At 44.1% G+C, this 18,376-nt stretch overlaps 2 protein-coding genes across 6 annotated transcripts in view; one reads left to right on the top strand and one right to left on the bottom strand.

Annotated features, from left to right (window-relative positions):
• Window positions 1-3,427, bottom strand: part of PFKFB1 (6-phosphofructo-2-kinase/fructose-2,6-biphosphatase 1) — an 82,858-nt gene extending 79,431 nt beyond the window's left edge. For all 4 annotated transcript variants that reach the window (XM_081565507.1, XM_081565506.1, XM_081565505.1 and 1 more), the window contains exon 1: window positions 3,302-3,427. In XM_081565507.1, coding sequence (XP_081421633.1) covers window positions 3,302-3,329 — 28 coding nt within the window. In that variant the 5' untranslated portion in view covers window positions 3,330-3,427. The remainder of the gene's footprint in view (window positions 1-3,301) is intronic.
• Window positions 3,428-9,600: 6,173 nt separating this feature from the next.
• APEX2 (apurinic/apyrimidinic endodeoxyribonuclease 2) lies at window positions 9,601-17,097 on the top strand. 2 transcript variants are annotated; one of them, XM_081565509.1, is made up of 6 exons: window positions 9,601-9,895; window positions 11,000-11,083; window positions 11,720-11,900; window positions 12,453-12,599; window positions 13,656-13,725; window positions 16,109-17,097. In XM_081565509.1, exons 1-6 carry the CDS (start codon window positions 9,739-9,741, stop codon window positions 17,012-17,014), a joined length of 1,545 nt encoding a protein of 514 aa, XP_081421635.1. In that variant the 5' UTR covers window positions 9,601-9,738; the 3' UTR covers window positions 17,015-17,097. The 2 variants fall into 2 exon arrangements, with proteins under 2 accessions (XP_081421635.1, XP_081421636.1); XM_081565510.1 differs by having other exon boundaries at window positions 9,607-9,888.
• Window positions 17,098-18,376: the final 1,279 nt, after the last annotated feature.

Below are 18,376 nucleotides of genomic sequence, written 5' to 3' on the forward strand. Positions count from 1 at the left end.
GAGGTTGCAACAAGCAGACTGTGGGGAATAGGGAGCAATGTCCTCAAAGTAGGACAAGTCCATAGGCCAGAGCCATCCTACTCAGAATTCTCTTCTTTACCCTCCCCCTGATTGTTTTGAAACTTTTATGTATAAAACTCATCTAACAGCATAGCTTACCTGGAAGATGTTCAAGTGTGCTCTTACTTCATTCTTTTGCAACCTTCCCACCCCTTGATAAACCTCCAGTGATTGGCTACATGGAAGCTCAGTTTCTTCCACTGAGCTGGGCAACACTGGGCCAGTCTCTTGGGGATATAAATCTCCAATTCCTGACCTCCAGTGCTCTCAGCTCCACTTTGCCTTTTAAGAAGTTCCCTAAAATATATTCTCAGCATCCCAGTCTACCTAAGGGTTAGGTTCCCTCCAGTTTCTGTGTATAAATCATACCAAACTTTCAATACATTTCAGAGCCTTCCCTTCTAAATGAATCTCTTGAGGCAGTGGATCACAGTGGTTAAAAGCACTGGGCTCTGGAGCCATGCTACCTGAGTGGAATCCCACCTCTTCTCCCTTGCTGGGAGACCCTGGGCAGAACAAAACTTTTCAGTGACCTGGTGAAACACTTTGTGTTTTCATCTCATAAGAGTATCTTAGGGTAGTTGAAGATTCAGTGTGTTAACACATATAGAGTAAGCTGGGAAATGTTCAATATATATTATGTAACACTGTGATTCCCTCTGTGAAGTTAAAGATCAATCACCTCTTTGGCTAATCTACAATTTCTAATGTAATGGTGAGAATTCAGGAAACAGCAAAAGAAACTTACAAAATTATGACAAAGGGTTAACATTTTTAATAAAGAACTCATGCCAATCAATTAGAAAGATGAATTCACTTTTATTTTTTTTTTGGTTTTGTGATACAGAAGACCTGTAGAAATCATTTTATCCCACTCTCTCAGGTAAGAAAATAGAGGCCTGAGAGGGGAAGTATTTTCCTAAGGTCCTATAGCAAATCACCAAGTCAGGAATAAAACACTGAGGATCTAATTTCTCCAGTCCAGGGTTTTTCTTTGGTTTAACTGATAAAAATAGCTTGATTTAAGAATCTGGTCCTCTAGATTAGCTCATAACATTTAGAGTCCTAGAACTAGACTTTGGAAGACATACAATTCTCTTAATCCTAATAAGTCTCCTAACTGTATCACTCTGCTAATGCTAATAATCTTAATGACAATGCTTTATAAGTATGTTTTCCAAGGCCCACAAAGAAACATATTCTTTATCATAGTTGCTCCTTCCAAACATTCTCACTAGCCTCACAGGGAAACTGAGGTCTCGGGATGGGAAGTGGCTCATCTGACGTAATCAATCTAGTCATATGAACCCCTTTTCTATGTTTACAATTTTGTCCTCATGACCCTGCATGAAAGATAATTTTAGCAGCAGGAAATCTGAGATAGGAGCTTAGCCGACTTTTGACAAGGTTTGAAAGGCAAACTTGGGGCCCAGGCTTGAAAACCCAAATTAAAATTGCCTGGAACTAGCTCTGTGTGTGTGTGTGTGTGTGTGTGTATGTGTCTGTGTGTCTGTGTGTTTAACCACTGTTATCCATTGTGATCCCCAGAAGTAGGGAAATTCAACAAGCTTTATGGAAAGGCCTCAGCTCTGGCTCTTCTCAATCAAACCTACTTCTCCAGTCATGTCTCCCTTTAGACTTCCATGGCTAAATTGTACCAGCTGATTCACTGGGCCCCCAAATTTACTGTGTACTTTTTTGCCTCTGGGTGTTTGCTTAGCCTGGAATGCCTTCTCTTCCTTTCCATTCTCAATGAAATCTGACTCACTTTTCTAGGCTGGGCTCAATTCTCACCTACTCTGAGAAGCCTTGGCTTTGTTCCCACATTGCTTATATGCATCTGTTTATCCGAGCAAGTATCAACCTGTGTTTTACCAGCCTACTTTCCTACTAGATTGTGAGCTCCTTAAGGACAGGTAGGTACTGGATCTCAGTTATCTGTGATCTGTTTCCAGACGTCCAGCTCAGGCCTTGGCACAGAGGATACTTGCTTAATCTACATCTCTCTGCCTGGATGAGATGAACATGTGTACAAATAATTCCCTTTCAACAAGATAAATTTTATAAAAAGGAAGATATTCAGGGAACTGGGAGTGGGGGAAATAACTTGGTCTGAAGGTAGAAGGTGGTAGGAGGATCTAGAGAGTTTCTCAACTCTGAATGGGGCAAAACAAAAAGAACTAAAGAATGAAGTCCCCTCACTCCCCACAATGATCCAATTAACTGGTTACAGAAAAAAAAGGTTCACTCAGTATCAGAGACTCACTAACCCTAACTCAAGACGAAGAGTTGAACCACAAATTCTAATTTGGGATTAACTGTATGGAGGAAAGCACAAAGTGTGACTTCCTGAGGCACACAAATTCTGATCATCCTCCCAAAGTATGGAATTCATGGAAGAATTTCATTAAAAGCAATATCAAGGCAGTACTGATGGGTATCAAAATCACAAATGGAGTCTCCTTATTGGTAATTCTTGGAGTGTATGGATGTGAATGCATTTGTGTTAGACTGAGGAGGGGAGATTGAATGCTTCTAGGTCAGGTGTCTGTATGTGTATATTAGGACTTTTGTGGCAGAAGCCTAGGAGCCATTTCCTTCTTAGCCACTTCCCTGACCTACTATCCCCTCACTACTTTCAGCCCCATGCCTGGAGCCCAAGGTTTGCACTCCACAGACCAGTCACTCAGGGAGAAAAGAGTTGTGGGTGGTATTGCCTCTGGAGGCTACAGAAAAGGTAAAATCACTAACACAGAGCATGGAAGTCCTGAAATATTTCCAAAGAGCTTTCGTTTCTCTCATCCCACTCTTCTTCACCTTGTTACAGCCCTCTGAGGGAAATAGGATAGGGACTTTAATTTCCATTTTAGTGAGGAGGCTACTGATGCCCAAAGAAGCTAAAAGCCTTGTTCAAAGTGCCGCAGCAAACCAGTCCTACTTTATACACCAGTTGGCAGTTAAGAAATATAATATCTATCATCCAGTTTTTTTAAAAACTGGACTAGACCAAGTTATAGAGACTTCTAAGAGTGCTAGGGAACTGCCTTTTGGGCCAGTGTTCCACAAAGACAGGTCAGAATGGATGACAGATAATGAGATATAGAAATTACATTACTCCCAAACTTCCCATACACTTCAGTGAACAGTTCAAGTGACCACCTACACTAAGAAAACTTTCCAGAGAGCTTAAAGAATGGATTTATATTTGTATTAACTCCTGTTTTTCTTCTGTCTCACCTACCTGTTCTCCTAGAGGTTTTTTCTTCCATCACTAATTATCCGACACACGACTCTTGCATTTAGACCCCCAAAGCAGGTCCAGAGGGTGGCATCAAACAGGGAGTCTGGAGGTGCTTGTTGGTTCTCTGGGAAGGCTGGGAAGTACCCTTGGTAAGAGGAGTAGTGCACCCGCTGTTGAAATATCAGCTGTTGTAGTTGCCAAAGAAGTTCCTGAGTCATCCGGAGCCTTTTCTCTTCAGGCCAACCCCGAAGGTCAAAACTAATATTAACAAGCTACTGCAGAATGGGGAAATGAAAACCAGCAATGGAAACAGACAAGATCTGGATTTCCTTAGGGCTGTTTCATATTGGTCTTCAGTGCAAATTGGCATGATCCCTCACTGGAAAGTGATTTGGCAATAGGAAGTAAGAGCAATACAAATGTTCATTTCCTTTGTCCTAATTATTCCACTCTTAGGACTCAATCCAAAGCTTATAACCACCAAAACATGAAAAAGCTTAAAGCGCCTACATTTTAATTTTAATTGCAGGGCTATTTTCTGATGGCAACAACTTTTAAGTCCATCAGGGGGAATGTAACCTTTAAGTCCTGCAGGGGAAAAAGCAGCTCTTTAGGTCTTTTTTGCAGACATTGGGAATGATGGTTGGAATTCTGGGGGAAAAGTAATTATGCTTCAATTCTGGGTGAGGAACCTAAGGATGCAAAGTTATACTTTCCCCTGGATTTTGAGCATGTCTATTATCTCTATTCTTATGTTCTCAGAAAACAAGTCACTAACCTGCTGATGCTCTTGCTATTGTCCTTTGCTTGTTCATTAATTCAGCAAAGATTTATTAACTCCTAACATGTGTTGTGTGCTATATTAGGGGATGGGACTAACAAGATGAATCAGACATGATCATTGCTCTCAAGCTGCTGGCAGTCTAGTGATGGAAATAGAAATCAATGGTAGCTGTGCATTGTAAGTGCTGTGACAGAATGGATGATAGGGTGGTGTGGGGACCCAGAGAAAAAGATCTAACTGGAGTGGTGCATGGGTGATTAGAAAAACAAAACTTACTCAGGAGAGGGATTGGATCTTGACTCTACTACTTCTATGATACTGATTCGAATTCACTGAACCTCTCTTATTTAGCCTTAATGTCCCTTACAATGTTTCTCTGACAAGGAAGTGAGATAAATGCATATGGAAGAGCCTTGGGTTATATTGGGAGACAGTGCTGCTCTGGAACATGGATAATCCTCTTAGATTCTCTGGGTCTTGATTTTAATCATCTGAGAAATGAAGAGAAAGTACTTGTCAGGTCACATCCTAGGGATGCTATAAGGCCAAAGAAAAATAATGGCTACAGGGTGGGCTGGATACAACTTCCCCATCTCCCTCCCCCAGCCCAATAAAGCCAGAGGCCCTCTCCTAAGTCTTACTCCATTAGACTGCTTTTCCCCCCTTATTTTCCCCATGGTTTATTCAAAAGGTTCAATACTATTTTGCAGCCTGCCCCCGATATATTTTGATACCTTTCCATATAAATGCACATAAAACATTCATTATCCTCTCCTTTTCTTAAAAAAAAACATTTATTTTATATTGGAGTATAGTTGATTTACAATATTGTGTTAGTTTCAGGTGTATAACAAAGTACAGCATATATGTACGTCTATTCTTTTTCAGATTCTTTTCTCGTATAGGTTATTACAGAGTATTGAGTAGAGTTCCTTGTGCTGTACAGTAGGTTCTTGTTGATTCTCTATTTTATATATTATAGTGTGTATATTTTTTAAAAAATTGAGGTAAAATTTGAGTGCTCAGTCGTGTTTGACTCTTTGTGATCCCTTGACCTGTAGCTTGCCAGGCTCCTCTGTCCATGGGATTGTCCCAGCAAGAATACTGGAGTGGGTTGCCACTCTCTCCTCCAGGGGATCTTCCCAACCTAAGGATCAAACACGTGTCTCCTATGTATCCTGCATCGCAGGTAAATTCTTTACCGCCGAGTCACTGGGGAAGCCCAAGGTAACATTTGTACAACATAAGATTAACAATTTTAAGGTGTATGATTCAGTGGGATTTAGTATATTTTGCAATGATTTAATTTCTGTGAAATATTAAAAATAGATAGAACACACTGGGACAGAAAGCAAATTGATGGCATCCAGGTGCTTGTGGTGAAGGGCATAGGGACTAACTGCTTAATGGGTATGTGTTTCCCTTTAGGTAATATTTTGGAACTAAGAAGAGCTGATGGTTCCTCATTCTTTTTATTATTATTTTTAATTATGGTAAAATATACATAGCATAGACTTCCCTGGTGGCTCAGATGGTAAAGCATCTGCCTACAATGTGGGAGACCCAGGTTCGATCCCTGGGTTGGGAAGATCCTCTGGAAAAGGAAATAACAACCCACTCCAGTACTCTTGCTTGGAAAATCCCATGGACGGAGGAGCCTGGCCGGCTACAGTCCATGGGGTCACAAAGAGTTGGACACAACTGAGCACGCATGTGCTCACACACCCACCTAACCCCGCCCCACCCAAACACACACACTGTATATATGTACCACAATTTCTTTATCTGTTGATAGACATCTATGTTGCTTCTGTGTCTTAGCTATTGTAAATAGTGCTGCAATGATCATTGGGGTACATGTGTCTTTTAAAATTGTGGTTTTCTCAGGGTATATGCCCCGTACCAGGATTGCTGGGTCATATGGTAGCTTTATTCCTAGTTTTTAAAGAAATCTCCAGTGTTCTCCACAGAGGCTGTATCAATTTACATTCCCCTTTCTCCACACCCTCTCTAGCATTTATTGTTTGTAGATTTTTTGATGATGGCCATTCTGATCAGTATGAGGTGACATCTCATTCTCCAGGCCAGAATACTGAAGTGGGTAGCCGTTCCCTTCTCCAGGGGATCTTCTCAGCCCAGGGATCAAACCCAGGTCACCTGCATTGCAGACGGATTAATTGCCAGCTGAACCACAAGGGAAGCCCAAGAATACTGGAGTGGGTAGCCGATCCCTTCTCCGGCAGATCTTCCTGACCCAGGAATCGAACCAGGGTCTCCTGCATTGCGGGCAGATTCTTTACAAACTGATCTGTGAGAGAAGCCTGTGTTCTCCACAGAAGCTAAATCAACTTACATTCCCACCAACAGTGCAGGAGGGTTCCCCTTTCTCACATCCTCTCTAGTATTTATTGTTTGTAGATTTTTTTTATGATGGCCATTCTGACCAGTATGAGGTAACACCTCATTCTAGTTTTGATTTGCATTTCTCTAATAATAAGCGATGTTGAGCATTTTCTCATGTGTTTATTAGCCATCTGTATGTCTTTGAAAAACTGTCTGTTTAGGTTTTTTGCCCATTTTTTGATTGGGTTGTTTGTTTTTCTGATGTTGAACTGCATGAGCCACTTGCTTATTTTGGAGATTAATCCTTTGTCAGTTGTTTCATTTGCTATTATTTTCTCCCACTCTGAGGGTTGTCTTTTCATCTTGTTTATGGTTTGCTTTGCAAAAGCCTTTAAGTTTAATTAGGTTCCATTTGTTTATTTTTGCTTTTATTTCCATTACTCTAGGAGCTGGGTCACAGAGGATCTTGCTGTGATTTATGTCCAAGAGAGTTCTGCCTATGTTTTCCTTAAGAGTTTTACAGTTTCAGGCCTTACATTTAGTTCTTTAATCCATTTTCAGTTTATTTTTGTGATGGTGTTAGGAAGTGTTCTAATTTCATTCTTTTGCAGTTAGCTGTCCATTTTCCCAGCACCACTTATTGAAGAGACTGTCTTTACTCCATTGTGTATTCTTGTCTCCTTTGTCAAAGATAAGGTGCTCATAGGTGTATGGGTTTATCTCTGGGCTTTCTACCTTGCTCCACTGGTCTATATTTCTGTCTTAACATGCTTACTTTCAATTACTTTTGGACAAAGGGGGCAAGACCATACAGTGGAAAAAAGACAGTCTCTTTAGCAAGTGGTGCTGAGAAAGTTAGACAACCTCATGTAAATAAATGAAGTTAGGACACTCCCTTATACCATACACAAAAATAAATTCAAAATGGCTTACAGAGTTAAATATAAGACATGACAAAAATAAACTCAAAATGGATTAAAGATCTAAAGGTAAGACCAGAAACTATAAAACTCCTAGAGGAAAACATAGGCAAAACACTCTCCGGCATAAATCACAGCAGGATCCTCCATGACCCACCTCCCAGAATATTGGAAATAAAAGCAAAAATAAACAAATGGGACCTAATTAAAATTAAAAGCTTTTGCACAACAAAGGAAAATATAAGCAAGGTGAAAAGAAAGCCTTCAGAATGGGAGAAAATAATAGCAAACGAAGCAACAGACAAACAATTAATCTCAAAAATATACAAGCAACTCCTGCAGCTGAATTCCAGAAAAATAAACGACCCAATCAAAAAGTGGGCCAAAGAACTAAACAGACATTTCTCCAAAGAAGACATACAGATGGCTAACAAACACATGAAAAGATGCTCAACATCACTCATTATTAGAGAAATACAAATCAAAACCACAATGAGGTACCATTTCACACCAGTCAGAATGGCTGCTATCCAAAAGTCTACAAGCAATAAATGCTGGAGAGGGTGTGGAGAAAAGGGAACCCTCTTACACTGTTGGTGGGAATGCAAACTAGTACAGCCACTATGGAGAACAGTGTGGAGATTCCTTAGAAAACTGGGAATAGAACTGCCATATGACCCAGCAATCCCACTGCTGGGCATACACACCAAGGAAACCAGAAGTGAAAGAGACATGTGTACCCCAATGTTCATCGCAGCACTGTTTACAATAGCCAGGACATGGAAGCAACCTAGATGTCCATCAGCAGAAGAATGGATAAGGAAGATGTGGTACATATACACAATGGAATATTACTCAGCCATTAAAAAAATACATTTGAATCAGTTCTATTGAGATGGATGAAACTGGAGCCCATTATACAGAGTGAAGTAAGCCAGAAAGAAAAACACCAATACAGTATACTAATGCATATATATGGAATTTGAAAGATGGTAACGATAACCCTATATGCGAGACAGAATAAGAGACACAGATGCATAGAACAGTCTTATGGACTCTGAGGGAGAAGGTGAGGGTGGGACGTTCTGGGACAATAGCATTGAAACATGTATATTATCATATGTAAAACAGAACACCATTCCAGGTTCAATGCATGAGACAAATGCTCAGGGCTGGGGCAATGGGATGACCCAGAGGTATGGAATGGGGAGGGAGGTGGGAGGGAGGTTCAGGATGGGGAACACATGTAAACCCATGGCTGATTCATGTCAATGTATGGCAAAAACCACTACAATATTGTAAAGTAATTAGCCCCCAACTAAAATAAATAAATTTATTAAAAAAAAAAAAGAAAGAAAGAAAGTCAAGGACCAAGACCCTCAAACTTCTCCTTCCCAAGTTAATGTTCCACTCCTTCATTTGTATGCCTCTCATAACTGGCTTACTAAAGAAACCCAGGGCAGCAGCATCTCACCTGTCTGCCTGCTCTCCCTCTGAGAGTTCTTGTTTAAGTAAATTCTCACTTCCTTAAAAAAAAAAAGACAATGAGACAATAAAACTCCTAGAGGAGAACACAGGCAAAACATTCTCTGACATAAATCCTGATAATATATTCTTAGATCAGGCAAAAGAAATAAAGCAAATAAACAAATGGGACCTAATCCAACTTAAATGCTTTTGCACAACAAAGGAAACCATAAACAAAAGGAAAAGACAACCTATAGACTGGGAGAGAGTAATTGCAAACAATTACCAACAAGTGCATAATTTCCAAAATCTAGAGCCTTTCTTACTGCTCAGGCCTCCAGCCACAAAGCTCCCTTTGCTCAGTCTGCCTCCCGCGTTTACATGCTGGGTTATACCAGAGACTCCCAGCTCCCCATGTTAAGCCGTCCGGGTACCAAGGGGCGCGGTCTGAACACTAGGGGCGGGGTTTTGTTCGCTGCGTGGTTCCGCTTGCTGCTTGCTGCGCGGTTCCGCTTAAGGGTCTGCCACTGGAAAAGTAGTGAAATCTCATTTGTAAGCAATCGAAAGCACCAAAGGGACTTTTGAGCAGGGTAGAAACGCAATCAGACTCAGGCACGCGAGCCAGTGTTGGGTGGTAGGAGAAGGAGCCCAACCCGTTACCTTTCTCTCACTATTTATTTCCCCTAGGGTAGATGGACCGCACCTTCCCCATCCGCTTCCGCTCCTCCTACCAATGAAAACTGAGGAGCTTGAAGCCCCGCCCCACGTACGTCCGACCGTTTAGTGGGGGCACTCACTAGAAAGCCTGCGCAAATGCGCGCGCGCGCGGGAAGGCCCAGGCCTGTCGGACTTGGGAGTTTCCAGTTTTTCCCCTAGCGCCTGCGTTGGGCGCGGGCTTAAAAGCATTGTAATTAGCTGTCGACATGTTGCGCTTGGTGAGCTGGAACATCAATGGGATCCGGAGCCCCTTGCAAGGGGTGAAATACGAGGAGCCCAGCAGCTGCACCGCCATGGCCATGGGGAGCATTTTAGACAAGCTGGATGCAGACATCGTCTGTCTTCAGGAGACCAAAGTAACCAGTGAGCGCTCAAGAATTTAGGACCCCCTACCAAACTTTCCCTTTTCTGCTAACTTTTGCCCCTTGCTCCGTATACTTCACTTTCCCATTTCTCTATTCTTGGAATCCTCCCCTTAGAGCCAATTCGGAATCTCGATCTCCCCTCTGTGTTTCACACTCTAGCTAGAGCTCCTAATTCTCACATCATCTCCTGGCCTCAGCGAAATCATAATTCTCTCCCCTTTGCAATTTCTATCTTGTTTCACATCCCGATTCCTACTCATTCTCCTACTCCAGCTATGTCCCCCGAATTTCCTCCCCCTACACACTTTCCATCTCCCACTCCCAAGTCAAATTCCCCCAATTTCCCTTTCTGCCCCCAGTCCATATCCTTTAATTCCCACTCCATCTTTGTCCCCAGTTTAGACTCCCTAATTTCCTCCTTTGTGAACTTCTATCTAAAGTCCCCAGATCCCCTTATCTGTACCCCCTGTCTCCTCCACAGCTGAGTGCTCAGTTGCTAAGTCGTGTCTGACTCTCTGCAACCCCATGGACTGTAGCCCGCCAGGCTCCTCTGTCCAAGGGCTTCTCCAGGCAAGAATACTGGAGTGGGTTGCCATTTCATTCTCCAGAGAGCCTCTCATTCCTACTTCATGTCCACCCCAAGCTTAGACTCTGGTAATTCCCTGAACACACAACGCCCCCACCTCCCTGCCCCACAGCTCAATCCCCTGATTCCTTCCCTCTCCCACCCACCCACCTTTAAGACCGGTTACCTACTTTCCCTGCATCCTCTGTTCAAATCTTCCAATTCCCTCTCTCTCCTACCTCCTGCTCAGATTCCCAGTCTTCTCTCCCATATAACCATTTCTCACCCCCAACTTCCTCCAGCCATCTAGCCTTTTCCCACCTAATTCTTCACCTCCCATTAGGTAGTCTTCCCCTTTCTTGTAATTCTGGTATTAGTTTCCTCTTATCGTCCCCACCTTTCTAACTTCTCTAATCATAGATACTTAATTTTCCTTTCCCACCCTGGCTCTGATGTGTGCAAGGAATTAGCCTACAGCTATAATTCCAGGCCTTTCTAGTTTTATCTCTGATGTAATCTTACATTTTTTTCCCCCAGGGGATGTGCTGACAGAGCCCCTGGCTATCATTGAGGGCTACAACTCCTATTTCAGCTTCAGCCGCAACCGTAGTGGCTATTCTGGTAAATGGGTCTTTCTGGGGACTTTAAAGTGATGAGGGCAGGTGGAAAAGGGTTTTCAATATTTAATGAGAAGGCAGTAAGAAATGTAGGCTTTTTATCTACAGAGCTAAAGCCACATCAGATTATATGAAGGATTTTTTTTTTTTTTTTGGTATAATATTGGATTGCAAAAGCACAATAGTGGTGGTTAGTTACATGAGCTCTGGAGCCCGACTGCCTGAGTTTGAATCCTAGCTCACTTCTAGCTGTGTACCCTCTGGCTAGCTATTTAACTTTTTTATGCTTAAAGTTCCTCACTTGGAAAAGGGGGATAATGTGTACTTCTTAGGGCTGTTGCAAGAACTGAACTTATTAATTCATATGATAATAATAATAGATAGCATTTTCTGAGCAGCTACCATGTAAAGCACTTAGAATATTAGTTGTTATTAATCTGTATCTTTTCAAGATGAAGGAACTGAGACCCAGGGTTTGAGTTGACTTGCCCCAGGTATCCATGGCCCTTGAGTTGGGAGAGTCATCAAGAGAGCTATGCTTGATGAAGATGAGCATGTGACCTGTGCAGGGGCAATAGGCTGTGCAACAGGCTGTTGATTGCCAGGCCTGCTCAGTCTCCAATACCCTCTCTGTCTCCAGGTGTAGCCACTTTCTGTAAGGACAGTGCTACCCCAGTGGCTGCTGAAGAAGGCCTGAGTGGCCTGCTTGCCACTCAGAATGGGGATGTGGGTTGCTATGGAAACATGGATGACTTCACTCAAGAGGAGCTTCGAGCTCTGGATAGTGAGGGCCGGGCCCTCCTCACACAACACAAGATCCGGTAATAGTCCACATCCCCCTGTCACCCATCATTGCTAGTTCAACTCCGTGAGTGTGGTGGTTCTAAGGCTTGCCTTATAAACATACATTCACCATTGGAAAACTCCCTAAACTTGCCATTCCTGGACTTTAGTCCTGGCTAAGCTACCTAGTTTGTGACCCTGAACAAATCGTCGTATTCTTCTCTGAGCTTTGAGTTCTCTATCTCTAATCAGGGCTGAGGTGGGAGGGAGCCTGGTTGGGAGGCCTAACTCTTTTATTACCACAGGTGCCTCAAAAGCAAGTTAGCCAACCTTGAACTTACTGCCCCAGATTGCTCTCCTTCTGTGTCCTATCTTTGTGAATGGCAGCACCATTACCTGGTTTACCTGTGTGTCATCATAGGTATAGTCAATCCTCAAGTCCTGTGTATGTCAGCTCATTAATGTTTCTCTATCCTTTTCCTTTACTTCCATCCCTTAGACAACCATTAAGTGGAAGTCGCATGGTGTGGGAATGGGAAGGGTGGCTTGCAAGTGATCCCTTTTTGATGGGCTGGTTCTCTTCTTCCCAGCACATGGGAAGGGAAGGAGAAGACCTTGACCTTAATCAACGTGTACTGCCCCCATGCGGACCCTGGGAAGCCTGAGCGACTCGCCTTTAAGATGCGCTTCTATCGCTTGCTGCAGATCCGCGCAGAAGCTCTCCTGGCAGCTGGCAGGTACTGCAAGCCTGTGCAGCAAGGCTTCCTTGAGCTTGTCCTGGGTGCCCAGTCCTGTGTCAGGACCCATTGGGAGGGATGTGGGATCTTTGTATTTTGAGTTCGTTCACAGCCTAGTTGGTAGACATCAGCATGCCCAAGGGAATAGGCTCTGCTGTTTAAGAGCTTGTGAGGACCAAGTAAAGTGTTACAAATATGAGTTTTGTACTCAGATACTTCTGGTCACATATTCTGGCTCCTCCTTTTACTCACTATGAGCCCAAAAGCTAGTTCTGCCTCTGTTTTCTGTCTTGTAAAATAAGTATATGAAACTCTGAAAGTGAAAGTTACTCAGTCATGTCATTCTCTTTGTGACCCCATGGACTATACAGTCCGTGGAATTCTCCAGGCCAGAATACTGGAGTGGGTAGTTGTTCCCTTCTCCAGGGGCTCTTCCCAACCCAGGGATTGAACCCAGGTCTCCCGCATTGCAGGCAGATTCTTTACCACCTGAGCCACCAGGGAAGCCCAAGAATACAGGAGTGGGTAGCCTATCCCTTCTCCAGTGAATCTTCTCAACCCAGGAATCAAACCGGGGTCTCCTGCATTGCAGGCAGATTATTTACCAGCTGAGCTACCAGAGCAACCCTATGTGAACCACTACCTCAGTAAAGTTTTAAGGATGAAAGAAGAGGAAGGTAACATACTTAGAACAAATGAAAAGTCTTGTCCCAGAGGACAGGAAAGTGAGATTGGGTTGGAATAATCAAGAGATGCTTCCTAGAGGGAATGGTACCTGAGCTCATCTTTGAAGGATCAGAAAGATGCCATTTGGTAGAGATTAGTGAGACAATCATGTCAAACAAGAAACAGTGTTACCTTTGGAGATCAGAATTGGGTTGGTCATTTGTGAAAAGCATCAAGGTTATAGTGAAATTGGAGAGGTAAACTACTGTGATTTGTTGTTGGATCCCACCTTCGCGTCTGTGTGGCAGGTGGCAGATCTTGGGCCCAGGAGACAGTAGATGGGCCAGGACTGCTGCTTCCCTTTCTTGACATTCATTTTATGTTTTTCAGCCATGTTATCATTCTGGGTGATCTGAATACAGCCCACCGCCCCATTGACCACTGGGATGCAGTCAACCTGGTAAGGTTCCCTTTAGGCCTTTGACCTCACTCCTGACTGGTTCTGTTTAGCCAATCAGTGCTGGTATTTTTTGCCCAGTGGGAAGCTTCCTTCATGGAAAGCAGAGCTTAGTTTGAAATTCTGTTCTCAAGGCACTGAGGATTATGCTGTGGACTCATTTACCAGTCAGTTCTGACTGTTGGCCCCCCAGAGCTCTCAGCATGGTGGTTGGCTATGGACACATGAAGAGCCAATTATAGAATGGTGTCTGGACTTTAGGGGAGATATCTTAAAATGGCTGAGTGAGTAGAAAAGAACTTTGGGGTGGAGTGGAGAGCAAATCATTCTGCCATGATGAGCAAAGGCTGCAAGGTGAGAATTTGGCTGGTGTGCATTAGGAACTACAAGTCCCCTTCTTATTAGGGCATGACAGGGAAGAAAGGTGAGTAGCAGAGGATGGGGCTAGAGAGTTCCAGTCAGATTTTGAGGGCCTCGAACTCCACACTATCTGAATCATTTCCCTAATAGAGTATGTTTCCTGCTCATGAATCTTCAATACCTCCCAGTTACCTTGCAGACATGCAAAGAAAACACCCAGGCCTGGCAGTCAAGGCTCTTCCTTGTCTGTGCCGTCTTTTATTCCCATCCTCAGCACCCCTTCACATTCCATCCACTCCACCCAGGTTGTCTCCTCTCTGCCCATTGCAAAAGTTGTTCTCATTTTGGCTTTTCTCACTGTCCTCTGAATTGGTGGGCATCCCCTCCCTTCTGTCTTCTCATCTTGTATGAACCCCTCATCTCTGAGTCCCTCTAGGCCAATGATTCTCAACCCCAGAAAGCACATTAGAATAAGTAGCTTTACAAAAATATCAATACCTTGATGCAACCCTAGACCCATTAAGTCAGAATCTATTAGGTGTGAGGCCAGGGTAGCAGTATGTTTTAAAAACTCCCAGGCTGATTTTATTGTATATTCAGTCTTGAGAACCACTGTGCAAAGTCAGTTCTCATCATAGCTTGCCTCAAAGAAGAGGCTGTAGGAAGATTCCTTGATTAGTTTGCAGAAGAGCCACAGGACATAGATGTGTCTCCCGATGGGGAAAATGAGCAGAAATGAGATAATTAGAGACTGGTGATGGTCATGGTGGGGAAGGAAGTGTACACTACAATCTGAAAGCCATCAGTCCTCTCTACCTTATTCCTCATCGGGTGTTTACTTAATCTGTTCTTGCTGCCTCTGGTGATAGATACACCTTTATGTGTTCTCTTCTTAGTTCAGAAATATCCTAGATCTCTTGAGTGCACTTCATATGTTTTTTTTCCCAACAAAAGAGAATAGTACCAGATGACATGACAAACACAATCTTTCCAAAATAGCAGAATATGTCCACTTCCCACAAGACCAGCTATTCTAGTCTCATCTTCCCTAAATGGTACCGTCCATCCTCTTGGTTGCTCCAACCAGAAGTCAGGAAATCGTGTTAGTATTGTCCTTCTCTACCCTCCCTTTTCCCATTCAATTGGCCAGTGAGTACTGTTGATTCTAGTTCCAGATAATCTCTTAATTTCATTTTGTCTCCTCTGGCACCACCCTAGTCTAAGTGACCATCATATATTGCTTATGTGGACTATGATAGTCATCTCCTGTTGGTACTCTGGCCCACAGTCTCATTGCCCCTCCAGTCTTCTGGGTACGCTGTTCCCTCCCTCCACAGGCCCATTGCATAAGTTGTTCTCTCAATTTGTAACACCCTCTGCCTGGGTTATTCCTGCTCAATCTTCACTTCTCAGCTCCAGATCACTTGCTGAAAGAAAGCCTTGTTGGTCCCCAAGACTAGATCAGGGTCCCACTTTGTCACTCATGTCACACCTGACACATAGTCAGTGTTCTTTGAACATTTGTTGCATTGAATGGGTGAGTGAGTGGATTGGGTGGATGATGAATTAGGAATCAGAGCCAAAGGAAGTATTCAGACGTGAATCCCTTGAGCTCCTCAAATACCAAAATAGTACTAAAGGGTGTACATGAAAAGGCAACAGTCTTAACCCCTAACTGTAGCCCAACTTCCTGGAGATAACCATTCTAAACATCTTATTTTCCATTCTCTTGGTGAGAAATTCTGAGAATTGCTTTGATTAACCAAAACAGGAAGCTTTCAGGTCCGGGATTTATGGCCCAGTACAAGGTAGATGTAGCTTGATGCAGAAGTAAAGAGAAGCATGAGCTTTTAAATCAGTAAGGATGCAAAGTGAATCCCAGCTCTGCCAGTTCTGGACTGTCTGACCTTGAACATTCTTCTTTGGAACAGCCACATTTTCTTGTCTGTAAAATGAAGCAATTAGTCCCTTATAGTTCTAGGCATCTAGTTCTGCCTCTTTCTTTGTCCTCCTCCCTTTTCCCCAGGAATGCTTTGAAGAGGACCCAGGACGCAAGTGGATGGATGGTTTGCTCAGTAACCTGGGGTGTGAGAGTGGCTCCCACACGGGACCCTTCATCGATAGCTACCGCTGCTTCCAGCCAAAGCAGAAGGGGGCCTTCACCTGTTGGTCGACAGTCAGTGGTGCCCGCCATTTGAACTATGGCTCCCGGCTTGACTACGTGTTGGGGGATAGGACCCTGGTCATAGACACCTTTCAGGCCTCCTTCTTGCTGCCTGAGGTTATGGGCTCTGACCACTGCCCTGTGGGTGCAGTCTTAAGCGTGTCCTCTGTGCCAGCAAAACAGTGCCCACCTCTGTGCACCTGCTTCCTCCCCGAGTTTGCAGGTACCCAACTCAAGATCCTGCGGTTCCTGGTTCGTGTCAAACAAGATCCTGCGTTCAAGCAGTCAGCACTACAGCTCAGCAATCAAACACAGGTACACATGCGCCAAAACAAAGCCCGTGTGCGGTCAACTAGGTCCCGGCCAAGTAAAACTGGCTCCAGTAGAGGCCAAAAAAACCTGATGAGCTACTTCCAGCCACCCTCCAGTCGCCCCCAAACTTCTAACTTGGATCTTCCTAGCCTGAGCACCCTTGTGACCCCAAAGACCTCAGAAGAGGACATGATGGCCAATATGGTGGAGGGGCAGGCCAAGGCTTCAGAGGCCAAGGATGAAAAGGAGATACGGACTTCATTCTGGAAGTCTCTGCTTGGGGGGCCCTCGCCCATGCCCCTCTGTGGGGGACACAGGGAGCCGTGTGTATTGCGAACTGTAAAGAAGCCAGGACCCAACCTGGGCCGCCACTTCTACATGTGTGCCAGGCCCCAGGGTCCTCCCACTGACCCCTCTTCCCGCTGCAATTTCTTCCTCTGGAGCAGGCCCAGCTGAACCAACCCAGGCCTAGAGATGTCTGACATAGTCAACCTTGTATATGGTCTAAGGCCAACTTTCTCCTAAGCTGCCTCCTCCTTCCTCCTCTTTCTCCTCCTCCTCTTCCACCTTCCTCAAGGACCCTTCCCCTTTCCTCTTTTTCTTCTTCCTCCAAGGCCTCCTTTTTTCTCTCTTCTTCCTGCTTAGTTCCTCCTCATCGGTGAGCTTCCTGTGCCTTAATGCTTGTGACCCAGTCCCCCACCCCACTTCCCACCTTCCTCTCAGAAGTACACCGGAAGCAGTTGCCCCAGGAAGTTGTAATTTTAAACCCCTTCCTACCTTGCTGGAAAATGTATCTGTGCCTAAATAAAGTCCATGTCTTTGTTGTAGTGCACCATGTCATGTGGACATTTTGGGTGTGCCCCATAAAGTTGAGTTAGAGATGTTATCTCAGTCCCGGGTTTGAACTCCTAAGGAGAAGGGATGAAGGAGGAGTGGTGCTCACCATAAAGGTGCTCTGTTTAGTTGGGGTTTCCTGTACTGCTGAGGTTGGGTCATCAAGGGAGGTGGGTATGGTGGGACAGAAAGCTCAGGTGGCTGTCTGAAAGTGATCACTCAGTCATGTCCGACTCTCTGTGACCCCATGGACTGTAGCCTGCCAGGCTGTTCTGTCCATGGGATTCTCCAAGCAAGAATACTGAAGAATACTGTAGTGGGTTGCTGTTCCCTTCTCCAGGGGATCTTCCCGACCCAATGATTGAACCTGGGTCTCCTGCATTGGCAAGTGGATTCTTTACAGTCTTGAGTTGTCAGGAAAGCCCTAGACTGTGTAGCTTTAAACCAATGTTTCCCAACTGATGTGTCTTACAGCTGCCACAGATGTGTTAAAGGGTGGGAAGAAATGGATCCCTGAAACCTAGAGTTGCCAGGCAGGACCAGGAGTTAATTGCACAAGTATTAAGAAAGATTGCCTCCTAGGCAGGTAATATTAATTCACTCAAGTGTGCCATGCACATGTTTTCAGTGTGTTATGACCTAGAGACGTTGGGATCCTTGCCTTAAACAAGGTGCTCGCTATAGCCAAGCCTCTTTCCTACCTTGGGAAATAGAACTGATAAGTCCTGTTCTATAAGGTACTGTGGAAAGGAAAGAGGATAATGGATTGAGGAGAATATCCCTTCTCTTTGTTGGGAAATACCTTCAAGCTTTTGGGGAACCACTCCTTTCCTCCAGGCAGATTGGTTTGGGCTGATTCCATCTCCTTGCTTCAGTGGCTACCTGGGGCCAGAGTTTTCAGGTCTATGAATGAAGAGTCAATCCCTGGATTTTTGGTGAAACCATGGGGAAAGAGCCATTTAATATAAATCTTCCAAGTGTCCT

Source organism: Giraffa tippelskirchi, chromosome X (assembly GCF_054371585.1).
Source record: "Giraffa tippelskirchi isolate mGirTip1 chromosome X, T2T-mGirTip1v1.2.pri, whole genome shotgun sequence".
Classification (NCBI taxonomy): Eukaryota; Metazoa; Chordata; class Mammalia; order Artiodactyla; family Giraffidae; genus Giraffa; species Giraffa tippelskirchi.

Excerpts from the sequence above, each read along its gene's own strand:
- APEX2 (XM_081565509.1), top strand. The coding sequence starts at position 9,739 with ATGTTGCGCTTGGTGAGCTGGAACATCAATGGGATCCGGAGCCCCTTG. Across the intron at positions 11,901-12,452 it reads CTCACACAACACAAGATCCG|CACATGGGAAGGGAAGGAGA; the intron begins GTAATAGTCCAC and ends TCTTCTTCCCAG. Across the intron at positions 12,600-13,655 it reads GCTCTCCTGGCAGCTGGCAG|CCATGTTATCATTCTGGGTG; the intron begins GTACTGCAAGCC and ends TATGTTTTTCAG.